The sequence below is a fragment of the Copadichromis virginalis genome, linkage group LG17 (genome assembly GCF_057382275.1).
Source record: "Copadichromis virginalis isolate Kocher_CV1m ecotype Utaka linkage group LG17, C_Virginalis_male_GT1.1, whole genome shotgun sequence".
In the NCBI taxonomy this organism is placed as follows: Eukaryota; Metazoa; Chordata; class Actinopteri; order Cichliformes; family Cichlidae; genus Copadichromis; species Copadichromis virginalis.
In genome coordinates this window covers 4,906,024-4,931,764 of record NC_140634.1, presented here as the reverse complement: position 1 = coordinate 4,931,764, position 25,741 = coordinate 4,906,024, and the positions used below count along the sequence as shown (strand labels likewise).

At 39.7% G+C, this 25,741-nt stretch overlaps 1 protein-coding gene across 2 annotated transcripts; it reads left to right on the top strand.

Moving 5' to 3' along the window:
• The first annotated feature begins 84 nt into the window (after positions 1-84).
• slc13a4 (solute carrier family 13 member 4) lies at positions 85-25,741 on the top strand. Of its 2 annotated transcripts, none has more exons than XM_085437760.1 (16): positions 85-209; positions 6,772-6,900; positions 13,731-13,867; positions 13,990-14,165; positions 14,338-14,401; positions 14,645-14,684; positions 14,870-14,956; positions 15,079-15,263; positions 20,421-20,540; positions 20,782-20,883; positions 21,107-21,208; positions 21,426-21,532; positions 21,821-21,942; positions 22,203-22,364; positions 24,219-24,356; positions 24,526-25,741. In XM_085437760.1, exons 1-16 carry the CDS (start codon positions 87-89, stop codon positions 24,661-24,663), a joined length of 1,932 nt encoding a protein of 643 aa, XP_085293886.1. In that variant the 5' UTR covers positions 85-86; the 3' UTR covers positions 24,664-25,741. The 2 variants fall into 2 exon arrangements, with proteins under 2 accessions (XP_085293886.1, XP_085293885.1); XM_085437759.1 differs by having other exon boundaries at positions 14,645-14,693.

Genomic DNA, 25,741 nt, shown 5'->3' with positions numbered 1-25,741 from the left:
CTTGAGGCTTTCCGTAGGCCACTTCTGACTCTTACGCCCGGTTCTGCTGAGTTGTGGCCGGTTCCACCCAGAGCCCCGGGTCACCCATGAGGCTGGAGGCCGCAGCCAGGATGGATCTGTTCAGGAAGCTGTGGAGAGCGAGGAAGCTGATCCTTGTGGTGTTCATTCCGCTGTCCCTGCTTCCCTTACCGCTCATCCACCCTACCAGTGTGAGTACGAGAGAGAGAGTGTGAAAAAAATGTGAAGTTTTTATCATTACACGCAGCATATACACGCAACAGAACGCTTACCATAACCAAATGGGTTTCAAAATAAGAGCACGGTAGAGTTTAACTGTATAATTTTCACTATCAATGTATTTGATGGATAGAATATAAAGGTATTAATATTCTATTGGAAATTATTGACATATAAATGCGTCAAATTTATTGAAGTTAATTCGTAGTTCGACAGATACACTTTTTTTTAAATGCACAGATGTGAAACATTTAAAGACGAAATGACGAGAAACTACTTTTAAAGCACCAGAAAATCTCTTCAAAGCATTAAATGTGATGGATATACCAGTGCCTATAAGAAATAAATTAAAGATGTATGTTAAAAATAATCAGTATATGCGAACTTAGGTTAAATCAAACATCATGCGCCAATAAATACTCTTAATAAATACTCTTAATAAATACCTAGCAACCATCCGGCACAGCAGTAAACAAGATATCCAGTTGATCTGTGGGTGGTGATGCTGCTGCTCTTGGCCTCAGTGTCCTGATGGGATCTTGGTGTGTGTGTGTGTGTGTGTGTGTGTGTGTGTGTGTGTGTGTGTGTGTGTGTGTGTGTGTGTGTGTGAGAGGGAGAGAGAGAAAGGCGCACTGTCCTCCGTTTTGATAATCGCTTGTCTCGAGCTCCCCCGATCATCAGCTGAGCCGTGTGTGGAGAGGAGATGTCGCGACATGTTAATGACCTAAACATCATCGTGCTCCTGAAAAATAAAAAAGTGAAGAGGGAAAAGATGGGAATAAAAGGAGAGAGGTCCGTTCCTCTTTTGCGTGTCTTCCCTCCGAATCTGAGATAGCTCTGTTTTCAGTGTCCTCGGATTAGTGAAATCGTAATGAAAAGCACAAAATTACATGAGCCATGTGCAAGCATTCGCCATTCTGAGACTAAAACCTTAAACTTTTGCTGCTGGGGAGTGAGTTTCATGTATTTTTAAAAAAATATTTGAATATTTGTTTTGTTTGTTTCAGACTTTCTGATTGTGGTGTGGTCTCATATTTACCGAGGCTCAGACCAGTGCATTTCTCTGATTTGCAGAGCCTCTCTGGTTAACGTGGTCACCTGTCAGATTCCATGATATCCAGTAGAAAGCACTTTTTTCCCTCTAGTGTAGGTCATACTGAGAACACCTCAATTGGGATTAGGATTCTTTTTCTCCCGTGACCAGTGAAAGACAGTAGCAATCAGCAAACCAAAATTGAAGCTTTAAAACACCCTATCAGAGCACGTCACTGTATTTATGATGCAAATGGTACACATTAGCTCCAGTTTGTGACTTTAATGTATTACAATCTGAGTCACAGAGGTAACAATCAATTTAAAGGGAGTGAGAATGTGTTGGTTTGAAAGGCCCACGTCATTTCAAAACTCACGGCATGCGCAATGCATTTTCAAAATCCTCAAGGTGTTCTGTGATAAAACAGTCGTAAGAGAGGCGATGCGCTTTAGATCATATTCTGGGACATGGCCATAGTGTTTTCTACACATATATCAATTGTAACTACAGGTGTTTCTCTGTGTTTATTTTAATGTCATTCATATTCAAAGAAAGTGTTATGCTCCACAAGTTGACCGTCAGCCAATAAGAGCGATCGCCAAGGAGCCCTGCTGTTATGTCAGTGGTGGTGGATGTTTGGCATGAGTAAGTGGTGCAGGATGAGGCCAAGAAAGAACAAAAGAACAAAAACTTGACTACAAAGAAAAAGAAAGAAACAACCCAAGCAATTAAGTTATATAATCAACCCACAACCACGCTGGATTTGAGCCCCCACGTGGCTTCCTTACGACACCAGGGACCCCAGACTGTGTCGGGAATGTGACGGGTTCAGAGAAACATTGTGTGTGTGTTTGGAGAGGTCCTGTGTCCAGCTGCAGCTGAACAGGACATCTGTAGGATGCAGTCAGGCCAGGTCAGAGAGACTGAGGACAGGAACAAAGAAGCAGAGTCAGTGGCAGATAAGCACAGTGCTTATCAGAGGCGCACGTGTGCAGTTTCACAACTTTCCAGAATTTTTGCTGAGTCCAGACAGCTACGTATACACACACGCAAAGAGATGTTCCCTGGCCTTTGGCTTGGCTGCTGTGATGCACACACTGAAAAATTGCTGCTACTGTTAAAAAACTGGCAGTTAATTACGATTTATATTTGGTGAGCCTCTGAATTTTCCTTTAGCAGAAATCTGGCATTTGTGGTTTTTAGCTGTCTTGTCATGTGGATGGATTGCCAATGAATGTACCCTGTAGGATGATAACTGTGGTGATCAGGACAAATATGTGTATGACTCACCTAAGATGGTCTTTTTAGCTGTGATGTGTACTGATGTTCTTTTAAAAATGCTTTTATTGTCAGAGCAATTTGGATAATTAATTTGTTTGACTGATATGTCATCCATTTGTTACCCAGTTCAGGGTAGTGGGGTCTGTAGGTGTGCACTCTATAACTGATGAGATAGCCGAGGTACACCTTGGACAGGTCAAACTCCAGTCTTAGAAAAGGAAGTTTCATCAGTGTTGTCAGTATCAAGTCAGTTTTCATGTGAGTATTTTTCCATACAAATGGGCACAGGAGTGAACCGTGTGCATGTTATCTATTGAGCCGTTTAGCCTTCTGCTGATTGACTCAGTGAAAAACGTTTGAGCTGTGATCTAATCTGCCTATCAGACATCCTTAGGTAACTGTCTCTTCTTTTTCTAAACTGAATAATATTCCTGTTCATTTCCCAAGCTGATCACGGATAACAGTTAGTTGACGAGGCAATCAGTGGGCTTCTGTTTAGAGAAAAGCTGACCTATCAGCTGTAAAACACTGAGATTTCAAAGAAAAACATCTTTTCTCATCCCAGTAAGCTCACAGTAATCGCTTTGCTCAAAGCTTCTAAAACCACACCGGGCTCCGATGCAAAAGACTCAAGAAGTGTCTAGTGAATAGCTGTAAAGAGAAAACTTTTGCATTCCTCTTTCTTCCTCACAGATCTCACAGGAAAGTAGGAAACAACAAGTCCAGGGCATTGTTACAAACAAATTATGAGTCCTTTTGGTGTCCTGATTGTTAAATGCATTTAAATGGTCTAAAGCATGATCTATTTCACTGTTTTCATTAGCACAAAGAGAGTAATAGGATGCACTGTCACTTATGGATGTTTCTTATGACAAACTGCAGCTAAATACCCAGAATATAAAAACTTATATTTTTCTTCTCTGCAGCATCTTGCTTGAGGAAAGATACGATTGTGCCTGAAGGGTCCATTACAGTTTGTTAAGCCGTTTAACATTTTCCCTCTGGTTCTCCAATATCACATTTTACAACAGAAGCAGAAATCAAGTGAACTCTCACCTAGATGGAATACAAAAAACAGCATCTCACACTTTCATGCCTGTCACAGCCGGGGTGGCCGGTCAGTTGTCCACTTTCCCTCAAAAATGGCCCTGCAGGTGGCACTTTCATAAAATATATGTAGGCTGATTTTAATTTTGTCACCACAGAGAGTTGCTAATTTTGTAGTTGAAATGATTTTTAAGATTAATAACTGGTTACATAACCTTCAGAGAAGCCTGCCTTAAATCAGCACAAGCACAGGTTATCTTTCATGTGATGACTTCGGAACCTCGACACGTCTTAGCGTGAAGTCTTTTCAGCACAAAGGTTGAAGTACAATGGCTTTAAAAACAAGCCAAACAAGGAAGCCAAAGAGTAGGATTTGAGGATCTAACTGAAGCTGCAGTTTCTGTGGGGCAACTGTGCTCTGATAAATAGTGACCAATAATCAATCATGGATTACTGCTGATTTGTCTTTTTTGTTTATCTGTCCATTTGTTTGTTCTTTCCGAAGGTCACATTTCTTTTTCTCTTTACATTCTCATCAGTGTGCTTTCCCCCCCGCAAACCAGACCTTTGGCATGGCTTTAATCCTATCCCCCCCAGGATTAATAAAGCATTCTGATTCTGATCTGGCAGACTTCCAGCACGTCCTCGGTGTGGTGTTGTGTCCGACACAGGCAGGAGCTGTAAAGCTAGCTGTTAAAGTGCAAAAACTCATTATTTGGACACAATGTCTCTCTTTATAATACTGGAATGTTTTCTTCGTGGATTTAAATTGTTGTAATCTTTTCAGTGGCGAAGTTCTCTTTGATTATGAACCCCAAACATCTCATTTGGTCTAATCAGGCAGCTGCACCTAATGCCTGGAAATGCCTCTTAAATCTTTAGGAGCGTTTCCAAAAAGTAAGCACCTGTCTTTAGAGTAAAAACCTGTGTTGTCAACAGCAAATCAAAAACAGAGCAACGTCAGAGCACATTTTATGCTTCTGTTTATTTTCTGTTAGAGTGGTAGATGCTTGTTAAATATGGCCAGTGCTTCATATAATGAGAGCTTTGTATGTGCAAGTAATCCCTGTGAGCCAACAGCTCCGGCTTTAAAATGCTCTAAATGCCCCTTTTGAGACATTTTAACATTTTTGGCTGTCTGTGATATCAGTTAGAGCAGAAATAGGGAGTCGTCTTCACACACTGGGGTTAAGGTTAAGATGTGGAGTTCCACAGGGTTTCGTGCTAGGACCACTTCCGTTTACATTATAGATACTTCCTTTAGGCGGTATTATTAGAAGGCATAGCATACATTTCCATTGCTGTGCAGAGGATACCCAGTTTTATCTACTCACAAAGCTAGATGACCAGTAAATTTAACTGCAGGAACGTCTTATAGACATAAAGACCTTACTCCATCTGTGCAATATGTCTAAAATTAGAAACAGCCTGTCTCGGAGTTATGCTGAAAAACTATTTTACCATCACTCTGCAACATTTATTACTTCTAGACTCAACTACTGTAATTTATTTTTATCAGGCTGTCCTAAAACTGCCTGAGAAGTTTTCATTTGATCCAAAACACAGCAACAGACAAGCTGACATAGACTACAAACAGAAAGCATATTTCTCCCATACTGCCTCTTCATTGGCCCGCTGTTAAATCCAAAATAAATTTAAAATCCTTCATGTCACATAAAATATCTTGAATAATCAGACCCATCAATAGTACTGTAAGGTAGTTTTTTAAATAAATAAATGTGGTAGTTGAAAATAATAATAGGCTTTTAAATATTTACTTGCTTGTTACTGTTTCTATACTACTTCTACAGCTATTAAAACTTTTAATATAGCTATTAAAATGGCTTATTGTAGCTTTATAATAACATTAGTTGCATAGCACGTTTCAAAACACAGAGTTGCAAAGTGGTTCACAGTTTGAATACAAACACATGATAAACACACTGAAGATCAATATGCATATTCAAACATACTGAGCCGCCTTAAAAATGGTCTGCGAGCAGCAGATTACCAACAAGCATTCTCTCATATTTCTTGTCTTCATTGATATGTTGATCGTCAAACTGTAGTTTGGCTATTGTGTTCCTTTTGAACACCATTTTTTTTTCTTTTGCACACTGGCCACATTTGTACAGTCTCTTTGTGGTTGTTGTCACATGCACTGAGGCATCTGTGCTTACCTGTGGATATTTTGAAACTTCAAAGTTTCAGGGTTCTTCTACAATGTCTTTGAATTGTAATAATGTACATGGGTTTTCTTGCAACATAATGTAAACAGCAGGCATGGATAAGCTTGACTTCTGAAAAGGTTTTTTTTTTTTTTTTTTTTTAAATGGGAGTTCAAGCAGGTCTGGACATGGTTCACGCTGAAGTCCTGTGGCTAATTCTCCTCCCTGTGGGTTTATTAACTTGAGATTAAGTGACCTGCTACAAGCGAAATGCTATACTAAGCATTCTTCAGTACAGACTCCAGCAGCGTTTGATAGAAGCTAATATGAAATCTGTGTTCAACAAAAGACTATCCAAGTCTCATATTATAACATAGTGATAACCTGCATATATAATAGCACTATGTGCACCCTGTCTATGACACATTCATTCTGACCTAAATTAAGCTTATTAAGCATTAAGCATAATTCATTTGTGAACAAACTGTATTTTTCTGCGAAGCGAGTGTCAGCTATAAAAGGTCTTAACAAATGTCACGAGATTCAACTTTAGTTTTGAGCGTGTCACTAAGCCCATTGGTGTTGCGACAGAGCGGTATGAGAGGCTGGCATGCTGACATTATATAACCAATAACAAGATTAATGTAATATCAGTGTGTGTGTGTGTGTGTGTGTGTGTGTGTGCTAGAGTTTTGTCAGAAAGAGTGTTAGTGTGTGTCCCAGTTGGATATTAAGTACAAACAACACTCCCCACTGCTGCCACAACAATAAACTCACACAATATTTGTACTTGTACTTGTAATGTATTCTAAAAGACTGTGTGCATCCATGTGAGCACATCCACACACACACATCCATGTGAGCACATCCACACATGGATGTGTGTGTGTGGACAATGTTGCTACCAATCTAAAATAATAATGCAATTGCTATAGAGACCTGTGTCTTTTTTTCTGTATTGCTTATTGTGTGGATGATATAGACAGACTTTTTTGGGGGTTGCAGGAGGCGTGTTGTGCTTATGTGTTGATGGTGACGGCCGTCTACTGGGTGTCTGAAGCTGTTCCCTTGGGTGCTGCTGCTCTGGTCCCAGCCTTCCTCTACCCGCTCTTTGGTGTACTCAAGTCCAGTGAGGTGAGTCCTTCTTTCCAGCTGATTGTCTGGTTTGAGCTTCAGTTCTCTGAAACCTGTCTTATAAACTCTATTTGAGATGCCAAATTAAGAGTGAGTTGTATATTGAAAATTGTAGCATCTATTGTGAGCTAAAAGTTTTGATTTTTCATAACTGCAGAGCCTGGCAGAGAAGGAGAGCAAAGAAAAACAAAGATCCTGTTTTTCAGAATGAACGCGACCGATTGTGGCAGTTTCACATAGTCGGGTTAGAACATGCAGAGCAGAGACACTATGACTATGACCTCATGCTTTAATGCGTTATAAGTGAAATCTTAAACTGATTGGTACAAGGTGCTAAAAGACAGTTCAGTGTCCCACAAAATACCTAAAATTTTGCTTGCATGTTTGAAAATTGGAGGAAGTTTTAGCATCGCCTGCTCTCAATTTCTGAAAAGACAATATCTTAATCTTAGTGTCATTCTGTGCACCAGTGAATGCTGGGTGTGCTGATTCCACTTTTCTGTCTTTGTATGGAGATTTTCACATCATGTTTCTCGGGTTTTCAATGTGTCTTGTGATTAAAATGCCCGTTTGAACATTGAAAAGCACTGTAAAATAGGATAGACAGTCACGCTGAACGAAGCTTCTGACCTTCACAGGACTGAGTGCTTAACTCTTTCATGAGCACATATGCAATGTGTGTAATAACATGATTAAAACTATATGTTCAATAAATTGAATAAATGTTCTCATCAAATGCCACTACTCAAAGCTTAATAAAAAGGATATAGAAGAATAAACATAATATAAAAATGATATAATTCCCACACAGCCATGTGCTGCAAATCCTGCTACAGCACCATGCGTAGCTAAATATTTTCAAGGCAAATTACAGCTTTGACACAGTGCAGTAAATCTAAACGATAACAATTATTCTTTAATTTATTACATCCTAATTCTGGATGTCTTTTGTTAAAACTTTGCCTTATTATGCAAATATCCTCCTCCGTTCTTTCAGTTTGAAAAGGCACCAGGACTGAGACTCCTGTAGCAGTACAAAAGTCTTGGTCAGATTCTTGTTAAGGTTTTTGCTTTTTGCTAATTAAACAAGTGGGGCAGGGATAGCTCAGTAGGTAGAGTGGGTTCCCCATCGTCGGAAGGTCTGGGGTTCGAATCCACTGAAAGGCTACCCTGAGATACCCCTGAGCAAAGTACTGTCCCTACATGCTGCGCCTGCTTAGTGGCTGCCCACTGATTGAATGGGTCCAATGCAGAGAGAGTAATTCCCCTATGGGGATCAATAAAGTATACATTATTATAAGTGTTCTTGTAACTGTACAGTATGAGGCACAGGAGTCCCCAGTAGGTTTTTTTTTATTTTTTACAAATTTCATCAATTTTTAGTGTTTACAGTTTTTATAAAGTAAAAATCTGCTGTACAGATCTCTATATATCTGTTTAAGTAGAGTTATGTCCATGTTAATAGGAAGAGGTTATTGAATAATTAAGAATATTCTCCTTAGAAACTGCATTGTCTTACTTTATTGTGGGTTTGCTACTTTTTTTCTAAAGCAACATTAAAGCAAGAAAAGAAAGAAAAAGGTGGTAGTAAAAATATACGTGCAGATCTATGGAACGCCAGGACTGCCATAATGAATTAATTAAATACACCATTAAATAATTAATTAAATGTGGCAATAATTAATTAAAATTGGAATTAATTAATTAAATAAATAGTTATGACACATGTAATTAATTAATTATTGACACATTTAATTAATTATTTATGTATTTCACATTTTAATTAATTATTGACACATGTAATTAATTAATTATTGACACATTTAATTAATTATTTATGCATTTCACATTTTAATTAATTATTGACACATTTAATTAATTATTGACACATTTAATTAATTATTTAATGATATATTTATTTATTTCATTTTGGCAGTCCTGACGCCTGGCTCTCCTCATGAAATAATTTTATCTGTCAGCCTCACCCATCAAACTCAGGGGGCGGCGTTAACGCTGCCCATGCAGCTTCTCTAACATTTGATTGGTTGCCGTGCAAAGTAAGTCAAAACAGGTCGATCCTAGAAAATCGATTGCTTGTGTAGACTTGGGGCAGCCAGTTATCCCAGAATGCAGATCAAATCACAAGCAGCAATGGTGGTGGTGTAGTTTTAAAATACCCCGTTTTTCTGTCACCAGCTACACTTTTAACAGTGTTTTAGCCGCGAATGTCGCGCCGTATGTCTGGTCAGGTTGTCAACATAGAACATGTTTGCAAAAGTGCTCAGATGTTTTCAGAGATTTCACTAGCTCTGCTAACAATTAGCATGCAGAGTGCACCGAGGGGGTTACGTTAACCGGTTTGTTTACATATTCCACTCTCCGTGTTCCACATGTTGCATTCGCAGATTCTCATTTTCACCGAACGATCGTTTCTTTCCGCCTGGTCTTGTGTCTCTGTGCTTCTGTAACATAAAGAACGAGCTGACATTTTTCTCACGAAACCAGCGATCAGCTCAACAGACCCTCAGTTTACCTGCATGCATCCTCCTCCTCATCTGTCAGCTGTTTAACACCTGCTGCTAATTCAAGAAACACGCCTAGTTACCTGGTGATAGTCACAGTTTAACTGGGCAGCCGGTGCTCGATATAACGCAATGTCAGCGCATTTTTCTGCACAAGATAAGTAAATATAGTGTTTTCCCCGAGCGCAGAGCTGCTGGAGCTCGTTTCCTTACAGAGCACTTTATAGGCTAACAGCTTCATCAGCGGCTGATGTCCAATCACCGGCACACAGCTTTGAAACCTCAGCTGAGTTTTAGCTCTCAGTGGTTAAACGCTGGACTTCATTCACTCAGGTTCTGTCTGTCGGGTCACGTTTACTTCGCTGTTTTATTTACAACTGAGCAAATCGGTTTGGCTGAGGTTAAAGTTACGTTTCATAACTGCATAGTTTCACAGACGTTTAATGAACCACTGGCACATGTGTTAGACTGAACTATCATCTAAATATCATCTGTTTTTTAATAGTTATTCAACTGTATTCTAAGCACCAGCTGTCTGTTAGAATGTGATTTTTTTTCTCTCTCTGTTGGCAGAGGTATAAAAATGCGCAGGAAAATCTGACATGCATGGCGAACTTCACCGACGATATTTAGGGAGGAATAAACACACATCAAACATAAATGAACCATTTGTCTGTCTCCATAATTGAGAGAATTTTCTCTTCTTATGTCAACACTCTCTCTCTTTTTTTTTTCTTTTTTTTTGCTTTTTCGGTCATGTTATGTTTACCTGTCAAAGGCTTGTTACAAACTATGAAACACATTGTGCAGACTTCTGGATGTTAGAAGAAAACTAATACTGCTCATGAATGAGACTAAAGGCAGGAAGGTGTCCTTTAAAACTAAACATGTTAATAGGACCTCCCTGTTTATATCATAGTTTATGATATAGCACGTGTATTTCAGTAATAGCCTGCTGAGGCCACTATACGTGCTGGCCTCATATCAAATGTGAAGGCAGACTGAGTCTATGTTTGACGTTTTTTATATCTAATCTTCCTTTTCAAACATTTAAACAGCAGCGAGTCTGCAGCTGAGGGAACACAAACTCAAATTGTCGGAACAGGTTTGCTCGTTTCTTGGATTCATTTGGTGATTTATTAAATGTATAACTGTTATTCTAATCTGCTGCTGAGTCTCTTACACTTTTCTTTATGCTGTATATTTTCACGTCTCTGGAATAGTTGGCAGTTAGATAGTCAGCTGGGAAACTTTGTGTTAACTCATGGAGCTGAGGATATCGTGGACATGCTGACCTCGCTGCGTGGTGTACAGAGCGAGGTCAGCATGATTAATATTCACAATAAAAATATTAGCCGAACATCATGAAGTCTGTATGTGTTTCATAGTGTCGAACAACCTTTGTACAGTTAAAGCCAGCAGTTACTACATGACGGAAACTCTTTTATGTGTTTATACACAGGTCACGCTGATTACTGAACAAAAACCCAAAGATCAGATGTTAAACAGATTTATTTGCTCTCTCTCCTCCTTAAACATGTTTTTAATGTTAGTTATAATTCAGAATTGGCGACTGAAACACGTAGGACACATAAGAACATCAGGAAATAAAACATCGATAAATATAACCTCAGTAAAAGAAGTCAGCGGGGGTTACTACAGCTGTGTACCGGGGCCTGCGCTTTGTCGGTGGGATTGCTTGCGAGGCGAGCGGGCTTTGCCGTGAGACTGGGCAGACATCTCCGAAATCATCGAAACACTTTTGCAAAGAGGCTGTATCTTGACAAACCGACCAGACACATGAAGATTAAACCACTACATTCTCGGCTAAAAAAATATTAAAACGGTATTTGGTAACACACAAACAGGGTTTTTCAAAGCTCAGTTCTGTTAGCTTCCACATGCCGGTTGTTGTGTGCTAGAAACAATGGCCACCAGGCCAAAGCAATGGTTTTGACTCGATCAGCGTTAACCCCGCCCCCTGAGTTTGATGGGTGAGGCTGACAGATAAAATTATTTCATGATGAGAGCCAGGCGTCAGGACTGCCAAAATGAAATAAATAAATATATCATTAAATAATTAATTAAATGTGTCAATAATTAATTAAATGTGTCAATAATTAATTAAAATGTGAAATACATAAATAATTAATTAAATGTGTCAATAATTAATTAATTACATGTGTCATAACTATTTATTTAATTAATTAATTCCAATTTTAATTAATTATTGCCACATTTAATTAATTATTTAATGGTGTATTTAATTAATTCATTATGGCAGTCCTGGCGTTCCATACAGATCAGACGGTGCATGGTTTTTGTGTTCTGGACTGTGCTATGTATGCTTAAAGAAATTTGGTCCACGTGTGTGCTCCTCAGACATACATCAGTTTTTTGATTTACAGTTCTCTGTTGCTTATCCTATTACACTCCAGTGTAAACCAGAGGCATGGTCAGTCAACTGTGAAGGTTTCATTAGACATGACTGAGTGGAGAGTGCAGATGAACCCGTTAACCCAGCACTCATCATCAGTACCCACTGATGTTCTTCACATGGCCACACCCAGCCTCTTTACGACCATTAACACCACTGCCGATCCTTAATACAGTACGATTGGCGTTACTGATAGTGGTGGCCATTGGCGTCAGTTCCCTTTTTTTTTCTTTAAAAAAAAATAATACCAGTAACAGTTTCCTCTCAATTAAACTCACCTTCATCATCTTTACCTTTGTTATCTGCATTACATAAAAACTGAGTCGTGACCAAAGCGCCTTGACAAACAGTGACAAAAGCTGCCTGTTAACACTGCTGTAAGCCGCTTGTGATGGTGTTCCATAAATATGCCAGCAGAGAGCTTTATGCAACATTTCCAGTCTATTATAGCACTTTCATTTTTTTGTAATCTCCTCATTTTCTGCTGCTTTAATGCTGCTAATTTAGAGATTAGATTCCATCTTCATCTGCTGCCACTCAAGAGTGGAATATAAGAGCATCAACAATGCACAGGATCTTATCTCATCCAGTTAACAGTTAAAGTTTTCTGCGGTCATAAGTGTTCCATAAAAAAGCTAGTATTTAAAGTGATTGGAAAGGACTATGACTTGGATTTGTACCTGCAAATTGAAATGAAAACCGATTAGCCGAGTTTCAGTGCTAAACAGCTGTGGAGGATAATCTGTACACTGTATGTGAATACTGTAGCAATGATTATGTGTCTGTTAAACCTGGAGCTGTCACTACTAAGCTTTGCATTAGCTAACACTGAGATTTTAGCTATTTTAGTCATTCCTTTAACTTAATAAACAGCTTAATAACAGCTGTTATTGTTACTGTGAAGCAGCTGATAGGCTTGGATGCATTCCAGCATCTGTCTGATTCCCATTCAGGCTAAAAGTTGGTTTCTTGTTTTTAAAAGTTCATTTATGGGATTTTGACATCTTATATGACAACAAACAGTGTGGAGAGACATTTTATAGGGCCTACCCTGTGTACTTTTGTTCCCAAGAAGACCAAAGTGTAAACGTTCAGCTGCCTGTATTATTACTAGGACTTCCTCTACCCACCACATCTCCCCAATCCTGAAGCAGCTTCACTGGCTCCCGGTTAAATTTCGCATCCATTTAAAAATAATCCTCTATACATTTAAGGCTATTCATTCTCTCTCTCCACCATACCTCTCCGATTTAGTACAGATGAACTTCCCATCCCGGTGCCTCAGATCTTCATCTTCTCTTTCTCTCTCTGTTCCTTCCGCTCGTCTGATTACAATGGGGGGCAGGACTTTTAGTTGCTCTGCCCCTCGACTTTGGAATTCCTTACCCCCTGACCTCAGAAATATTAGTTCATTCCCTCTTTTTAAGTCCACCCTCAAAACTCATCTGTTTAAAATTGCTTATGTTTAAACCTCTGTATGCTCTAACTTTTATCTGTTATTCTTATTATTGTGTATATTTCCAGTTTCTGTGTTTTTATCTGTTGTACAGTGTCCTTGGGTGCTTTGAAAGGCGCTATTTTTAAATAAAATGTATTATTATTAAGGAAAATTAAAAGATTTTAGGTGAGAGGTGAGTGCACTTGCAGATCTGTGAACGCTGCTGATGGGAAGTAGAGCAAATTAAGAACAACAAACCGTAAGTGCTGATCCTGTACGAGGGAGGGTGGACCGGGTGAAAGGAGGGTCTCGGAACTTCTTCCTGCCTACATCATCTCATTTTGTTTATTTTCCCAGCATCTGTTGAATTAGTTTGAAATGATGTAGACTTATCATTTGAAGTGATAATTTTTGTACCTCTGTGCGTGTTCAGGTAGCAGCAGAGTACTGCAAAGACACAACTCTGCTGCTGATGGGAGTCATTTGCCTGGCGGCCTCCATAGAGAAGTGGAACCTTCATAAACGGATTGCTTTGAGGATGGTGATGATTGCAGGGGCCAAGCCTGGCATGTGAGCATCACACTTTTGTACATTTAAACACTATAATGATGGTAAATGTAGTCATAATGTGCGCCCCCCCCCCCCCCACACACACACACACAAAAGTATAAAATGACCTCCTTCTTGTGCAGGTTGGTACTGGGCTTCATGTGCTGCACCGTATTTCTCTCCATGTGGCTCAGCAACACATCCACCACAGCCATGGTGATGCCCATAGCTGAGGCCGTCCTGCAGCAGCTGATCTGCACCGGTCTGGCAGACAGTCATGTCGACTCTGAAACAGCAGAGGTGCCTGAAGAGGACAGTGGTATGTCTGGGTCTGTCACTACATTTCTGCAAATATAACAACAGTGCTTGCACCAGTGTGGACATTAGCTAGAAGGTGCTGTAGCAGAGAGGGTCTCCTGTTAACAGGCAAACAGTCAAACTTTTCAAACTACTTCTGTCATTGACTTGACGATGCCCGTGTTTCTCTGCAGCTGTGCCAGACAAAGAGGAGAACCTGGACAAGAACCAGCTAGAGCTGCTCTACCGCAACAACTGGTATGTGTCTGTGGACATTTTGGGTCTTTATTTATGCAGTGTACACTCGATGATATGTGAATGTCTGTTTAAGTTGTCTACACAGGGTTCTGTGGTATTTCTGCAAGGATTTTACCTCTTTATCTGTGCTAATAAGTTACATCAAATGACTGTTTTCCTTCAGTCTCACTCATTTTAACCAAAGTAAAGTCAATTTTCTCTCACACAACCATACTGATTTTCTTTCTTCTCTTCTTATTTCAGCAATGACAACAATAAGCAGGAGCTCTCCACACTAAGTGACGTAAGTGACGTGTGTGTGTGTGTGTGTGTGTGTGTGTGTGTGTGTGTGTGTGTGTGTGTGTGTGTGTGTGTGTGTGTGTGTGTGTGTGTGTGTGTGTGTGTGTGTGTGTGAAGTACACAGAATGTGGAAATTAGCCACAGAAAAATCTATATGCTTTCACTGATTCGGTATTCTGTTGTTTTCAGACAAAAACCGCTGAGGTCAACGGTTTGGGTCTCAAGCCCATCTCAAACCAGGAATTCATAAAAAACACCAACGGCCACCTGCCACAGGTGAGCAGTGTGTCAGTGAAGAGGGTGGGCCAGAGCCATGTTGCTGGAAACAAGAGCTAGAAGCAATCTTCCTGATTGCTTCTCATGTTTGCTCTTCGTTTACAACATTTTCATCACTCTAGGTTGAGATTGAAATCCCAAATGTAAAGAGGGTGAAGATGAGAAGAGACTCCCAGTATCCCACCAAAAGGGATCACATGATCTGTAAATGCCTGTCACTAAGCATCACGTATGCAGCGACCATCGGAGGACTCATCACCATCACCGGCACGTCAACCAACCTCATCTTTGCTGAACAGTTTAACACGTAAGTATGCTCACGTATGTGGTATCTACACAAACGCTTGCTTATGTAATGATTTAAATAAGCTTCCAAAATCTGTTGACAGTAATATTAAATCTACTTTACAAACCGTTCAGAACCAGAGAGAGATGCTGGTCTGTAATGGCTTTGGATGACTGCAGACATCTCCTCAGTTCTCAGACATGTTTACAGCTTGGTTGATTTCTTGGCTGCTGTGTTCTCTATTTTGAAAAAGTTTATGTTAGCTGAGTGTCTGGGGCCACAAGAGATCAAACTAATCAGCCTCTACAGTGCTCACAGAGATGATTTCATCTGGCCACTGCCTGACAGAATGGCCTCCTTCATGTCACAGCTTGTGGACAAAGGTCAGGTTTTGATCTGTGTGGGATTGCGTGTGTGCTAGTAGTTGTGATGCTAACAGGGACAGCAACAAATCTAAGCAGTGTAAAGTAAAATCTCATAGATTAGAGATTTAAGCTTGAAATTTGTTGATTGTGTGTACTTGTTCAGTTTAGTTGATCCAAAACTGGAGTCCATGCTCGTACAACAAGTGATAAACTTGACATCAGTTGCTTTGACAAGCATATTTGTACAGATTGTGGATGTGATTTTAGTCAGTGCTGCACAAATACAACCAAACTTATAAAAATAAATTCAAACATACAGACAAATTAAACAAAAAAGCCTTTTTATCTATGCTATGTGCTTTTGACACATTAGTATGTGTCTACACGAAGTGGAGGACTTGTCACTGTCAGTCCCATGATATGTGAATGAGGGCAGAGACGCTAACAAAGCAATGTTAGATTTATCGGAGGGTTATTTTAGTACCCGGCTAACTTTTAGAAGCTGAAAATGAGCTGTTTGTTTGCAGGTTTCTCTTAGCTAGCTACTTGTGGAGTTCCATAGGGTTCTGCCTGGGACCAGTTCTATTCAAATTATTCATTCATCACTTAGGCAGTATTCTGTGTACATTTTCATTGCTATGCAGATGATACCCAGCTTTATATATCCATTAAGCCAGATAACACACTCCAATTAATTAAAGTGCAGGGATTTCTTAAAGACATAATGACCTAGAAGACCTCCAATTGTGAGATTATTGTACTTGGCCCTTAAATATCTTAGAAACATTGTATGTAACCAGATATTTACTCTGGATGGCATTACCTTGGCCTCCAGTGTAATGACTACTTTCCTGCATTTGCATAAAATCTCTAAAATTAGAAACATCCTGTCTCAGAGTGATGCTGGAAAACTATTCCATGCATTTATTACTTCTAGGGTGGACTACTGTAAATATTCCTGAAAAGCTTTCAGTTGATCCTTTTTTTTTTTTTTTTTTTTTTTTGTTTGGCCTGTCCCGTTTGGCTCTTTTGCCATCAGAATTGTTGTCTAAAGGCAAAGAAAGATGCCCAACGGATGGAAAGATGCCCAACGGATTGATCAGTTGATCCTAAATGCTGCAGAAAGAGTACTGGGAAGGACTAGAAAGAGAGAGCAGATTTCTTCCACACTGGCTTCTCTTCATTGGCTCTGTCTGTTAAATCCAGAATTGAGTTTAAAATCTTTATCCTCACATACAATCAGGCTCTGTCTTATCTGTGAAACTCATAGTACTGTATCACCTCAGTAGAGCACTTTGCTCTCAGACTGCTGGCTTACTTGTGGTTCCTATAATATTGAAAATGGAATGGGAGGGAGAATCTTCAGCTTTCAGGCCCCTCTTCTATGGAAGTTCTGATTCAGGAGATAATCTGTCTCCTTTTAAAAGAACGCTTAAAACTTTCCTTTTTAGTAAAGCTTATAGTTGGGTCTAGATCAGGTATCCCTGAATCCTTCCTTAGTTAACCTGCTGTAGACTTAGGCTGCTAGGTTTTCTCTGTTATTGTAGGGTCTTTACCTTACAATATAAAGCACCTTGAGCCAACTATGGTTTGGTGCTATATGAATAAAATAGGATTGAATGGAACTGCAAACATATCATTACTCATAGCTTTCTGAATCAACTCTTTTTATTTTTAACTGATGATTCAGAAATGTAGTATCCTAAAACTGAAATCAGGATATTTGGTTTTATTTTTAAAGTCAGTTTATGTTGAAGTCTCTGACTAATTGCCAACGTTGGCTTGATCTATAATCTCAGTAAACATTTTCCTGATGAGTTTATGGTCTCCAGTCGCTATCTTAATTCTCATTGAATACACTGTAATGCTCATTTGATACATTATGGTCCCCATTAGAGTTAAAAAGGACTATAAAGACAAGTAGAGGCTGGTTACCATAATGACAAATAATACCCATACGAGATCTAGGTTAAAAAAAATCCTGCTAGCAACATCCATCTTTTATGTACGTCTGTGCTGAAGCCTCACATCTTATAACTTTCTTCCACTTTTGTCTGCTGATGAAAGGCTGTTTTTTGTTTTTTTGTTTTTTTAATTTTTTTTTTAAGTGAGATACTTTAAAAATTTAGTTCTGTTTTTTTCTGACAGGACTGCATCTTTGAATTATTACCCCCTCCACTGTACGCTTAATTGTTCTCTGTCTCCATTTGTACATAATTTTGCGGTAATAGAAGCTGGATTTTGTGTTTCAGTGGTGAAAGTTCTGCTCTTATTAAAGATACTCGTGTAAACTGGGTTTCAACTATTTAAACTGTGCAACGAATCCAGTGTTTCATGGCTCCAGAGCCCCACCAGCAGACTGTCAGCGTTTTTAAATGTGTCTCTTTAGTACGGATCATAAAATTTAACCCAGCACAGGAAATCCTGATGGACACTGACACTGATGTTGTCAACATATTATGATTTTTATTACTTTAGTTCTTTTTAAAATGCAATTTGGTGTTAAGATGAAATCTTAAAAGCTCTAGAATAGTTTCATACTTTTATTTAATTTATTGTGTTCTTGTTTTTCATAAATGAAACTTTCTATTTGCCTGAAATATCTCATTTTTTTCTCTCTGCTGTTATTTTATATAGAAACTCATGGTTCCCAGAGGTCTGTTTTCCCTGATTCTTTCTGTCGAGCTATGAGGTTGATGGGGTTTTCCCCTCATATTATCTAGGTGATGGGATCTGTAAAATTTGATGCAGATATCTATGATCCTCAGAGGATGACAAGCAGCCCAGTCATTTTCCCATACTTTTTATTGGCTCGCTTTCACTTTTCCATCCACGATGAGAATGCCCGGAGGTCAGAGAAGGCATGGCAGAGTTGTTTGTGCAGCAGATACGTGATCACCGTATTTGCATGTCACCTTTACTCTGCTTAGCGTCGTTACAGAGCAGTGAAGCATATCAGAGCAAACACACTTTATTACCTATATAGCTTTAAATGAAACAACAGTGGAGACCAACAACTTGTCTTATAGCTTAAAGTGCACTAATCATAAACTACTGATACACTACACAGAGGGCTATTAATGTTGATGATATGGTCTCCTCACAGTTTTCTCAGATTTCTTTTTCTCTGTGGAAAAAAGGGGGAGGTTATCCTCACCTATCCCAGCTGTCACTGGGTGGAATTAGGGTACAGAGATCACCAAGGATACATAGTTAACTGAAAAAACAACAACATTTTAATTAGCTAAAATAAGAATAAAAACTTAATCTTTGAAAAAACAAACAACTGAAACCATTTATGAGCTTAGAAAGCAACAGTGAATGTCATTTAGTTCCAGTGGATTCTAGATTCAAAGTATCTCCAAATCTGAGCAACTAACACCTAAACATTCCACATCAGGGACGTCAAACTACACGGTGGGCCACTTTGATCGTATCAATCGTATCAGCGAATCAACCCTTTCTGTCAGAATAAAGACATTTCACTCAACATTTAATCCCTGATAACTCTTAATATCAGAAAAAGAAGTCCAGTTTCAACAGTACATTTCAACTTTTCTACATGACAAATGTGTTAAATTAAATAGACGTTCTAGTTAATCACAGAAAATATAGTAAATCTTGAAAAACAGGAACATTTTTGTCATTTTCCTGTGTATCTGTTAGTTTCTTGCAGTATGAATGGCAATGGAGAAGGTTTTGTCAGTAGGGAAACCTGGAAAACTTCTCAAAATACAGTCAGAAGTTCCTAATTTATACACATTTTCCAAAACCTTCTAGGATTGGAGGAGTTGCTGGGCTAATTCCGGCCCCCGGGCCTTATGTTTGAAACCACTGTTCTAGATGTATGAACAGCACTACTCTTTAAACATGAATACATTTAATTAGGTGATAAACTTACCTTTCAATAGGTTATCAATAAAGGGTTGTAAATATTAATAGTATATTGCAGAAGTGTGTAGCAACCGTGTGGTTAGAGCAGGTCGTCTACTACAGTAAGGGGAAGGTTGGTAGTTTGATTCCCCCCTGGATGCTCCAGGCTGCATGCTAAAGTATCCCTGAGTTACTCCTCATATGAGTGTGAATGTGAACTTAGATGTAGGGCATTAATGGATACTTTTTGGCTGCTCTCTTATCCACAAGGGGGCGCTACACAAGTCCCTCCACACATTTTTTGTTATAGCAAATGTTACGCCAGATACCTTCCTGATGCAGCCCCAAAGGGATTTGTGTCTCTTCCCGGGATTGAACTAATATCTTCCACTTGTTAGGTGAATGTGTAAAGATATTACAAAGCTTTATATATAAGGCTGAATATTAGAAAGTGGCATCCTTTCTGGCATGTCATGTTGGTTCTCTTCTTTTAAAATAGATAGATGCTGCTGCTTTACTCTGTAACTGCGTTCTGCTCTATAGAAGCTTCTTAAGTGTTTCTTAAGAGAATTTCGGTGACCCATTATGGCTTCTGTCCAGTAGTGTAGTATAGCTCTCTGAGCTGTGATAGTCACAGTCTTATCAGTGTGGACAGTCAGCTGTAATGCTGCACAGATAAGTAAATGAGAATGACAACATCTGTCAGTCAAAGCAAACACACGTGACCGAGGCTGGGTCAATGTGTGTAGCTGATGTGAGTTAATCGGCTATTTTTAAACGTGATAAGGTTCCATTTTTATCGGCCGTGACACATGCCGTCACAAGTCATGAGGCTCAGCCCCTAAAGAGCCAGTGTGTAGCAATGCGTATATTACACATTAAAGTGAAATGAATACCGATGAGTGTGGTTTAAAGCTGCTGTTTCCAACTGTCTTTCCAGCCGTTATCCAGACGCAAAGGTGATCAACTTTGGCACATGGTTCATCTTCAGCTTCCCCATCGCCATCATCATGCTGGTTCTCACCTGGCTGTGGCTGCACTTCCTTTTCCTCGGCTGCAAGTGAGTGCCCGTTCGAGGATCTTTGTGTGTGTGCTGTGTTGCTAGTTGCTGTGCTAATGGTCACAGGCAGGGGTGTGATTACAGAGGTGGGTCTCCTACTTGCCCACATCTCCATGTTGTCATTATGGACTCATGGTAATCCTGCTGCCTGTATGTTGTTGAGGCTACAGCTTGAAAAGCACAAAGCAACCGTATCAGGTCACCGTGTGGTTGATCTTGTTGTTGCTGTCTGTGTGTTCAGCTTCAGAGAAACCTGCTCACTCAGTAAGAAACGCAAAACCAGGAGAGAGATTCTGTCAGAGAGGAGGATCCACGAGGAGTACGCAAAGCTGGGACCCATCAGGTGTGTGCCAGAGCTGAAACGATGCAAAATAATTTCCCGAAATTCCAACTCTGATGTCAACTCTTCCACTTTTTATGTATATTTAAAGGACTAAATTCACCTGTGTGTAAATATAAGCTATGCATTTGCATCTTACTCACGAGCCTAGACGTGACATTTTGTCCCCATCGTGTTGTCACTCATGTAATTGTTGCTGACGCGCTTTTGTGGATTGTGTGTGCAGCTACCCAGAGGTGGTGACAGGTGTTTTCTTCATCCTGATGACACTGCTGTGGTTCACCAGAGAGCCTGGCTTTGTGCCCGGCTGGACGTCGCTCTTTGAAAAGTAAGTACTGATAATGTCGCGCCGGATCACCACAAACGTTCAGAAGTGTTAGTGGTCAGACACTTTAGGGAAGCACTGGTTCTAGAGTAGGTATAATAGACACTTAGTAAGGAGTGCTTATGCTCTTTTCATACACCATATTTTTGATTTTTGGCCTCTGTTAGAGTACTTTTGCATTATCTGTTTTATATCTGTGTATTCTTAATTTCTCTCTCAGGAAAGGCTACAGGACTGATGCAACGGTGTCTGTTCTTCTGGGCTTCCTCCTCTTCCTCATCCCTGCCAGGCGGCCCTTCTCTTCCTCCTCTTGCTGTAAAAACTCAGGTCAGCACTCGAGCACCTTTGGGTTGTCTCATCAGGGCTCCATTTGGTGGCTTTAAAACATATTGAATAATAAAAAAGGGCTCAGTGATGTTGTTCAGCTAGCTTCGTTAACATTCGTATACTACCTCAGATTATTTTAACAGCACATTACAGATGTTGTGAGCCATTCATTTGAGATTTGGTAAAATAAATGACTTTTCAAGTGTTTGTCAACCACAAGTATTACATGATATTATTCCCCCAGATCCTGCTCTATTGACATTTTTTTCTGTCAATTTAAAATATTAGATGATGATTCAGAGTCTGACCCACTGGCTCCCATGATCACCTGGAAGGACTTCCAGAGACTCATGCCGTGGGAGATCGTCATCCTGGTTGGTGGAGGCTATGCACTGGCAGCGGGCTGCAAGGTACTACGAATATATGTCTGTGTGTTCTTGTATTACTCTACTGCTCTGGCATCATAGCATCTGGGTAATCTGAATCTGCGATCCATTTTCACCATTATAAATTTCTTGATTACTTTGATGGAGTTAATGTGATTTCAACACGTATCTACAAGAGACTGTAGCTATAAAAGAGAAGAATCATTTCACATATTATTACATTAGGTAATGGTGGGGATATGAACAGCATGTAGAAAGCTGATTAATGTTGCGTGTGTGTGTAGGTGTCCGGCCTGTCAGTGTGGATTGGCAGACAGCTAGAGCCCATGAGTGGTCTTCCTCCCTGGGCGGTCACCCTGCTAGCCTGCCTGCTGGTTTCTGCGGTCACCGAGTTCGCCTCCAACCCAGCAACTCTCACCGTCTTCCTGCCCATCCTGTCTGCGCTGGTACGACATATTCTCTTTCATATCGCAACACCTGTTCCTCATTAATGATCATAAAAATGTCATAAATCATTAAAAACACTCACATAAATGACCTGGAGGATATTCAGTCTAACAGGTCTGCACTAATGTGCTGCTTGAAAATACTTTTTCATTTTTAAACTGTGCTAATTACTTCTGATGTGGGCCACGAATTTGAATAATCTTTACCAGGTGGTCTAAATAGTACTGGTTACATAACCATTACATAAGTGCGTGCGTGTAACAGTGCAAACAATGTAAAGCTTGAGGCAAGTGGCACTGATTGTGAGGCCGAGTTCTCTTTTTATATACATATAGATATCTAAAACATATGGAAGCCCGTTTCCGCCACTAAATAAAAACAAAGAAGCTAGTATCCATAACTCGAAATTTCGAGTTACTTTTCTCAAAATTTCGAGTTACTTTTCTCAAAATTTCGAGTTAGCTCTGCCAATCAAAAATATACGTGAATGAGGTCACTTTCTTGTTACCCGGAAGCATATGGCGCAGAGGACCGCACACTCAAAAACGGATCCCAACAAATTGGCGCTTTCGCGAGTATGTTTGCTGATAGTAACACCATGTGATTCAGCCAATAACACAGGGATTTCATCATTTGTGAAGCCAGGCTGAAAACACTCAGCAATCTGTGCATTCACGACTGGATGTAATACTGGTAGCTTAGCTGTAGCATTTGTAGCTGAGGGCTTCAGCTTCCGGGTAACAAGGAAATGACGTCATTCACGTAGATTACTGATTGGCAGCGCTAACTCGAAATTTCGAGTTACTTTTCTCAAAATTTTGAGTTAATAAATCGAAATTTCGAGAAAATAACTTGGAATTTTGAGTTATGGATCCTTTTTTTTTTTTTGTATTGGCGGAAACGGGCTTCCATAAAAACAACCTGTGTTATTTATACTCTTATACTATACTGGGATAGCAGCACAAACACATGTAAGAGTAGGGGAAAAATATTTGTGCATCTGCACATTATGACCCTTTTACTCAGAACCCCCCCAAAAACTGCTGTACTGGCAATAATCCATTTTAGCTGTCAGTGGTGACGTTTTCTCACCAGTACGTCACAAGCCATTTTATTGCAGAATGGCGCCTGTTCCTCGTGCACTTACTCATAAAGTGCACATCAAGGCTCTTTTTATTTCACAGCAGGTGCCATAATACTTCACCTCTGTCCAGTTGTTAACTGATGATGTATGAACCCTGCTTCCGGCTCCAAACTACACTGCATTCATTAAGGCTAAAGTCTTTTTTTTTTTAACATGTTTTAATGATTTTTGTCTTGTTCTATGTAATCTCAACCGGCCCTTAAAATATAGTCAGTGATGTCTGTCGGCTTCTGTGGGTTTTTATTACCACTCTTGTTGCATGTTTTAAAGTTCAGTTTAAAAAAAAAACAAAAAAAAAACAACCTTAAAATGCTTACCATTGTAACAGCAGATAAAATTGTACATGTGCAATTTTTTTTTTATTTTTCCCCACATTGCAAAAGTATGACATCATAGCGACAGGATGGGTCAGTTGTGACGTTAATTCTAGACAAACATTTTTATGATTATATTATGTGAAAATGTTGTTTTTAAGTGTCATATCAACTTTTGTAGCAGTTGGTAACTCTGACCTTCTCTTTCTCCCATTTGTTAAATTTTTCTTTATCATCCTTTTTTCTTTTCTCTTCCCTCCTTCTACATTTTTCCGAGTTATCTATAACCTCTGTACTCCCAACCATTTCACCTCTCCTCTTCGCACTTGTCTTTTTTCTTCATTACTCTCTCTTTACCCCCTTTGTTCTTCTTCATTGCGTACTTCTCTGTCCAGTCGGAGACTCTGCACATCAACCCCCTCCACACTTTGATCCCTTCCACCATGTGCGTGTCATTTGGGGTCATGCTTCCAGTGGGGAACCCCCCCAACGCCATCGTCTTCAGTTACGGCCACGTGCAGATCAGGGACATGGTACGACACACAAACACACACTCACTGTCCCACAATCTTCTTGCACCTGCGGAATCAAAAGACTTCCGGGAACAGCGTATCCAATTCGAGGCTCTTTTTATTTCGTACTATGTGGCAAACAGAAACTCTTGATGCTTACTGAAGTAATTTTTCTCCTCCTCATCTCCAGGTCAAAGCAGGTTTTGGGGTGAATCTGATTGGCGTGGCGGTGGTAATGTTGGCCATCACCACCTGGGGGGTTCCACTCTTCAATCTGACTGAGTTCCCAGCCTGGGCACTGGCCAGGAATGTCACTGGGAGCTTATAACTAACAGTGGGCAGGTGCTGGTGGTACAAAGCGGGGATGAACTCAAAAACAGATGAGGAAGAGACTGGGCAAGTGTTGCGATTGCTCAGAATTATACTGATTAAACAGACCTTAAAAGAAGAACATGGATGTGGTGAGAAGGAGAAGAAGTGGAGAAACAACCCTCACCAGCTGCTTAGATATACTATTATATACTGGCCATACTGGTGTGTTACAAGGAATGTTAAACGCCTTTGGCCACTGGAGGACATTAAACTCCAACTGAAACCTTAAAAAATCAAGAACTGATTTAGTTTTTTTGATTTGTAGTAGAAGAAAAATGATAAGTTACAGTTTTACAGTAAACCTGAAATACATTTTCAGATCTACAACATCCTTTCATTTCACTGTTTTTAGATAGAAATAAGCTACATAAGGCCACTGTAGACAAGTCTCTTTTTATTGCATGTTTGCTGAACTTAAACATTTCCAATGAAATATACTTTTTACAACTAAATTGAACACATTTCAGCATTTCTGGAAAAAATCGGTCTTGTCTTTCGTGTAAGAGGGAAGAAGTGGTTGCTGGATTAAAGCGAGAAAAGAGCATGAAAAGAGAAATCTACCGTGGCTGCCAGTGTACTGTATATGTAGAGCTACTGTACTTTTTACATTGAACACCGTGGGCCTTCCTTACACATTTCATGCACATTCTTACCAAAGTTTCTGAAGCTGCTTTTGTGTCCTAAAATGCTGTGAACGTTACAATTCTTGTTGCTACATGTTACTCGAACACTGCAGTGCCTTTTACAGTGCCTTGTGTTAATGAATTTACACACTACTTTAACATGACCTACTATCAAACTTCTTATCCCAACAGTGTTCATGTCTTCCTGTGATGTCAAAGCACACTCCACCCTCATCCTCACCCTGGTTGCGGTAGTTTTAGTCAGTTTTGCTTAGGAAGATTCATAAAATGAATGATGTGCACCTGGCAGCCATAACAAGAGCAGCTTAAATGGTAAATACTAAATAAGGGGGCTTCCTTTAGCATATCTAGAGATGCCCTGGTGGTGACCAGTCGGCAACCCCCTGGGAC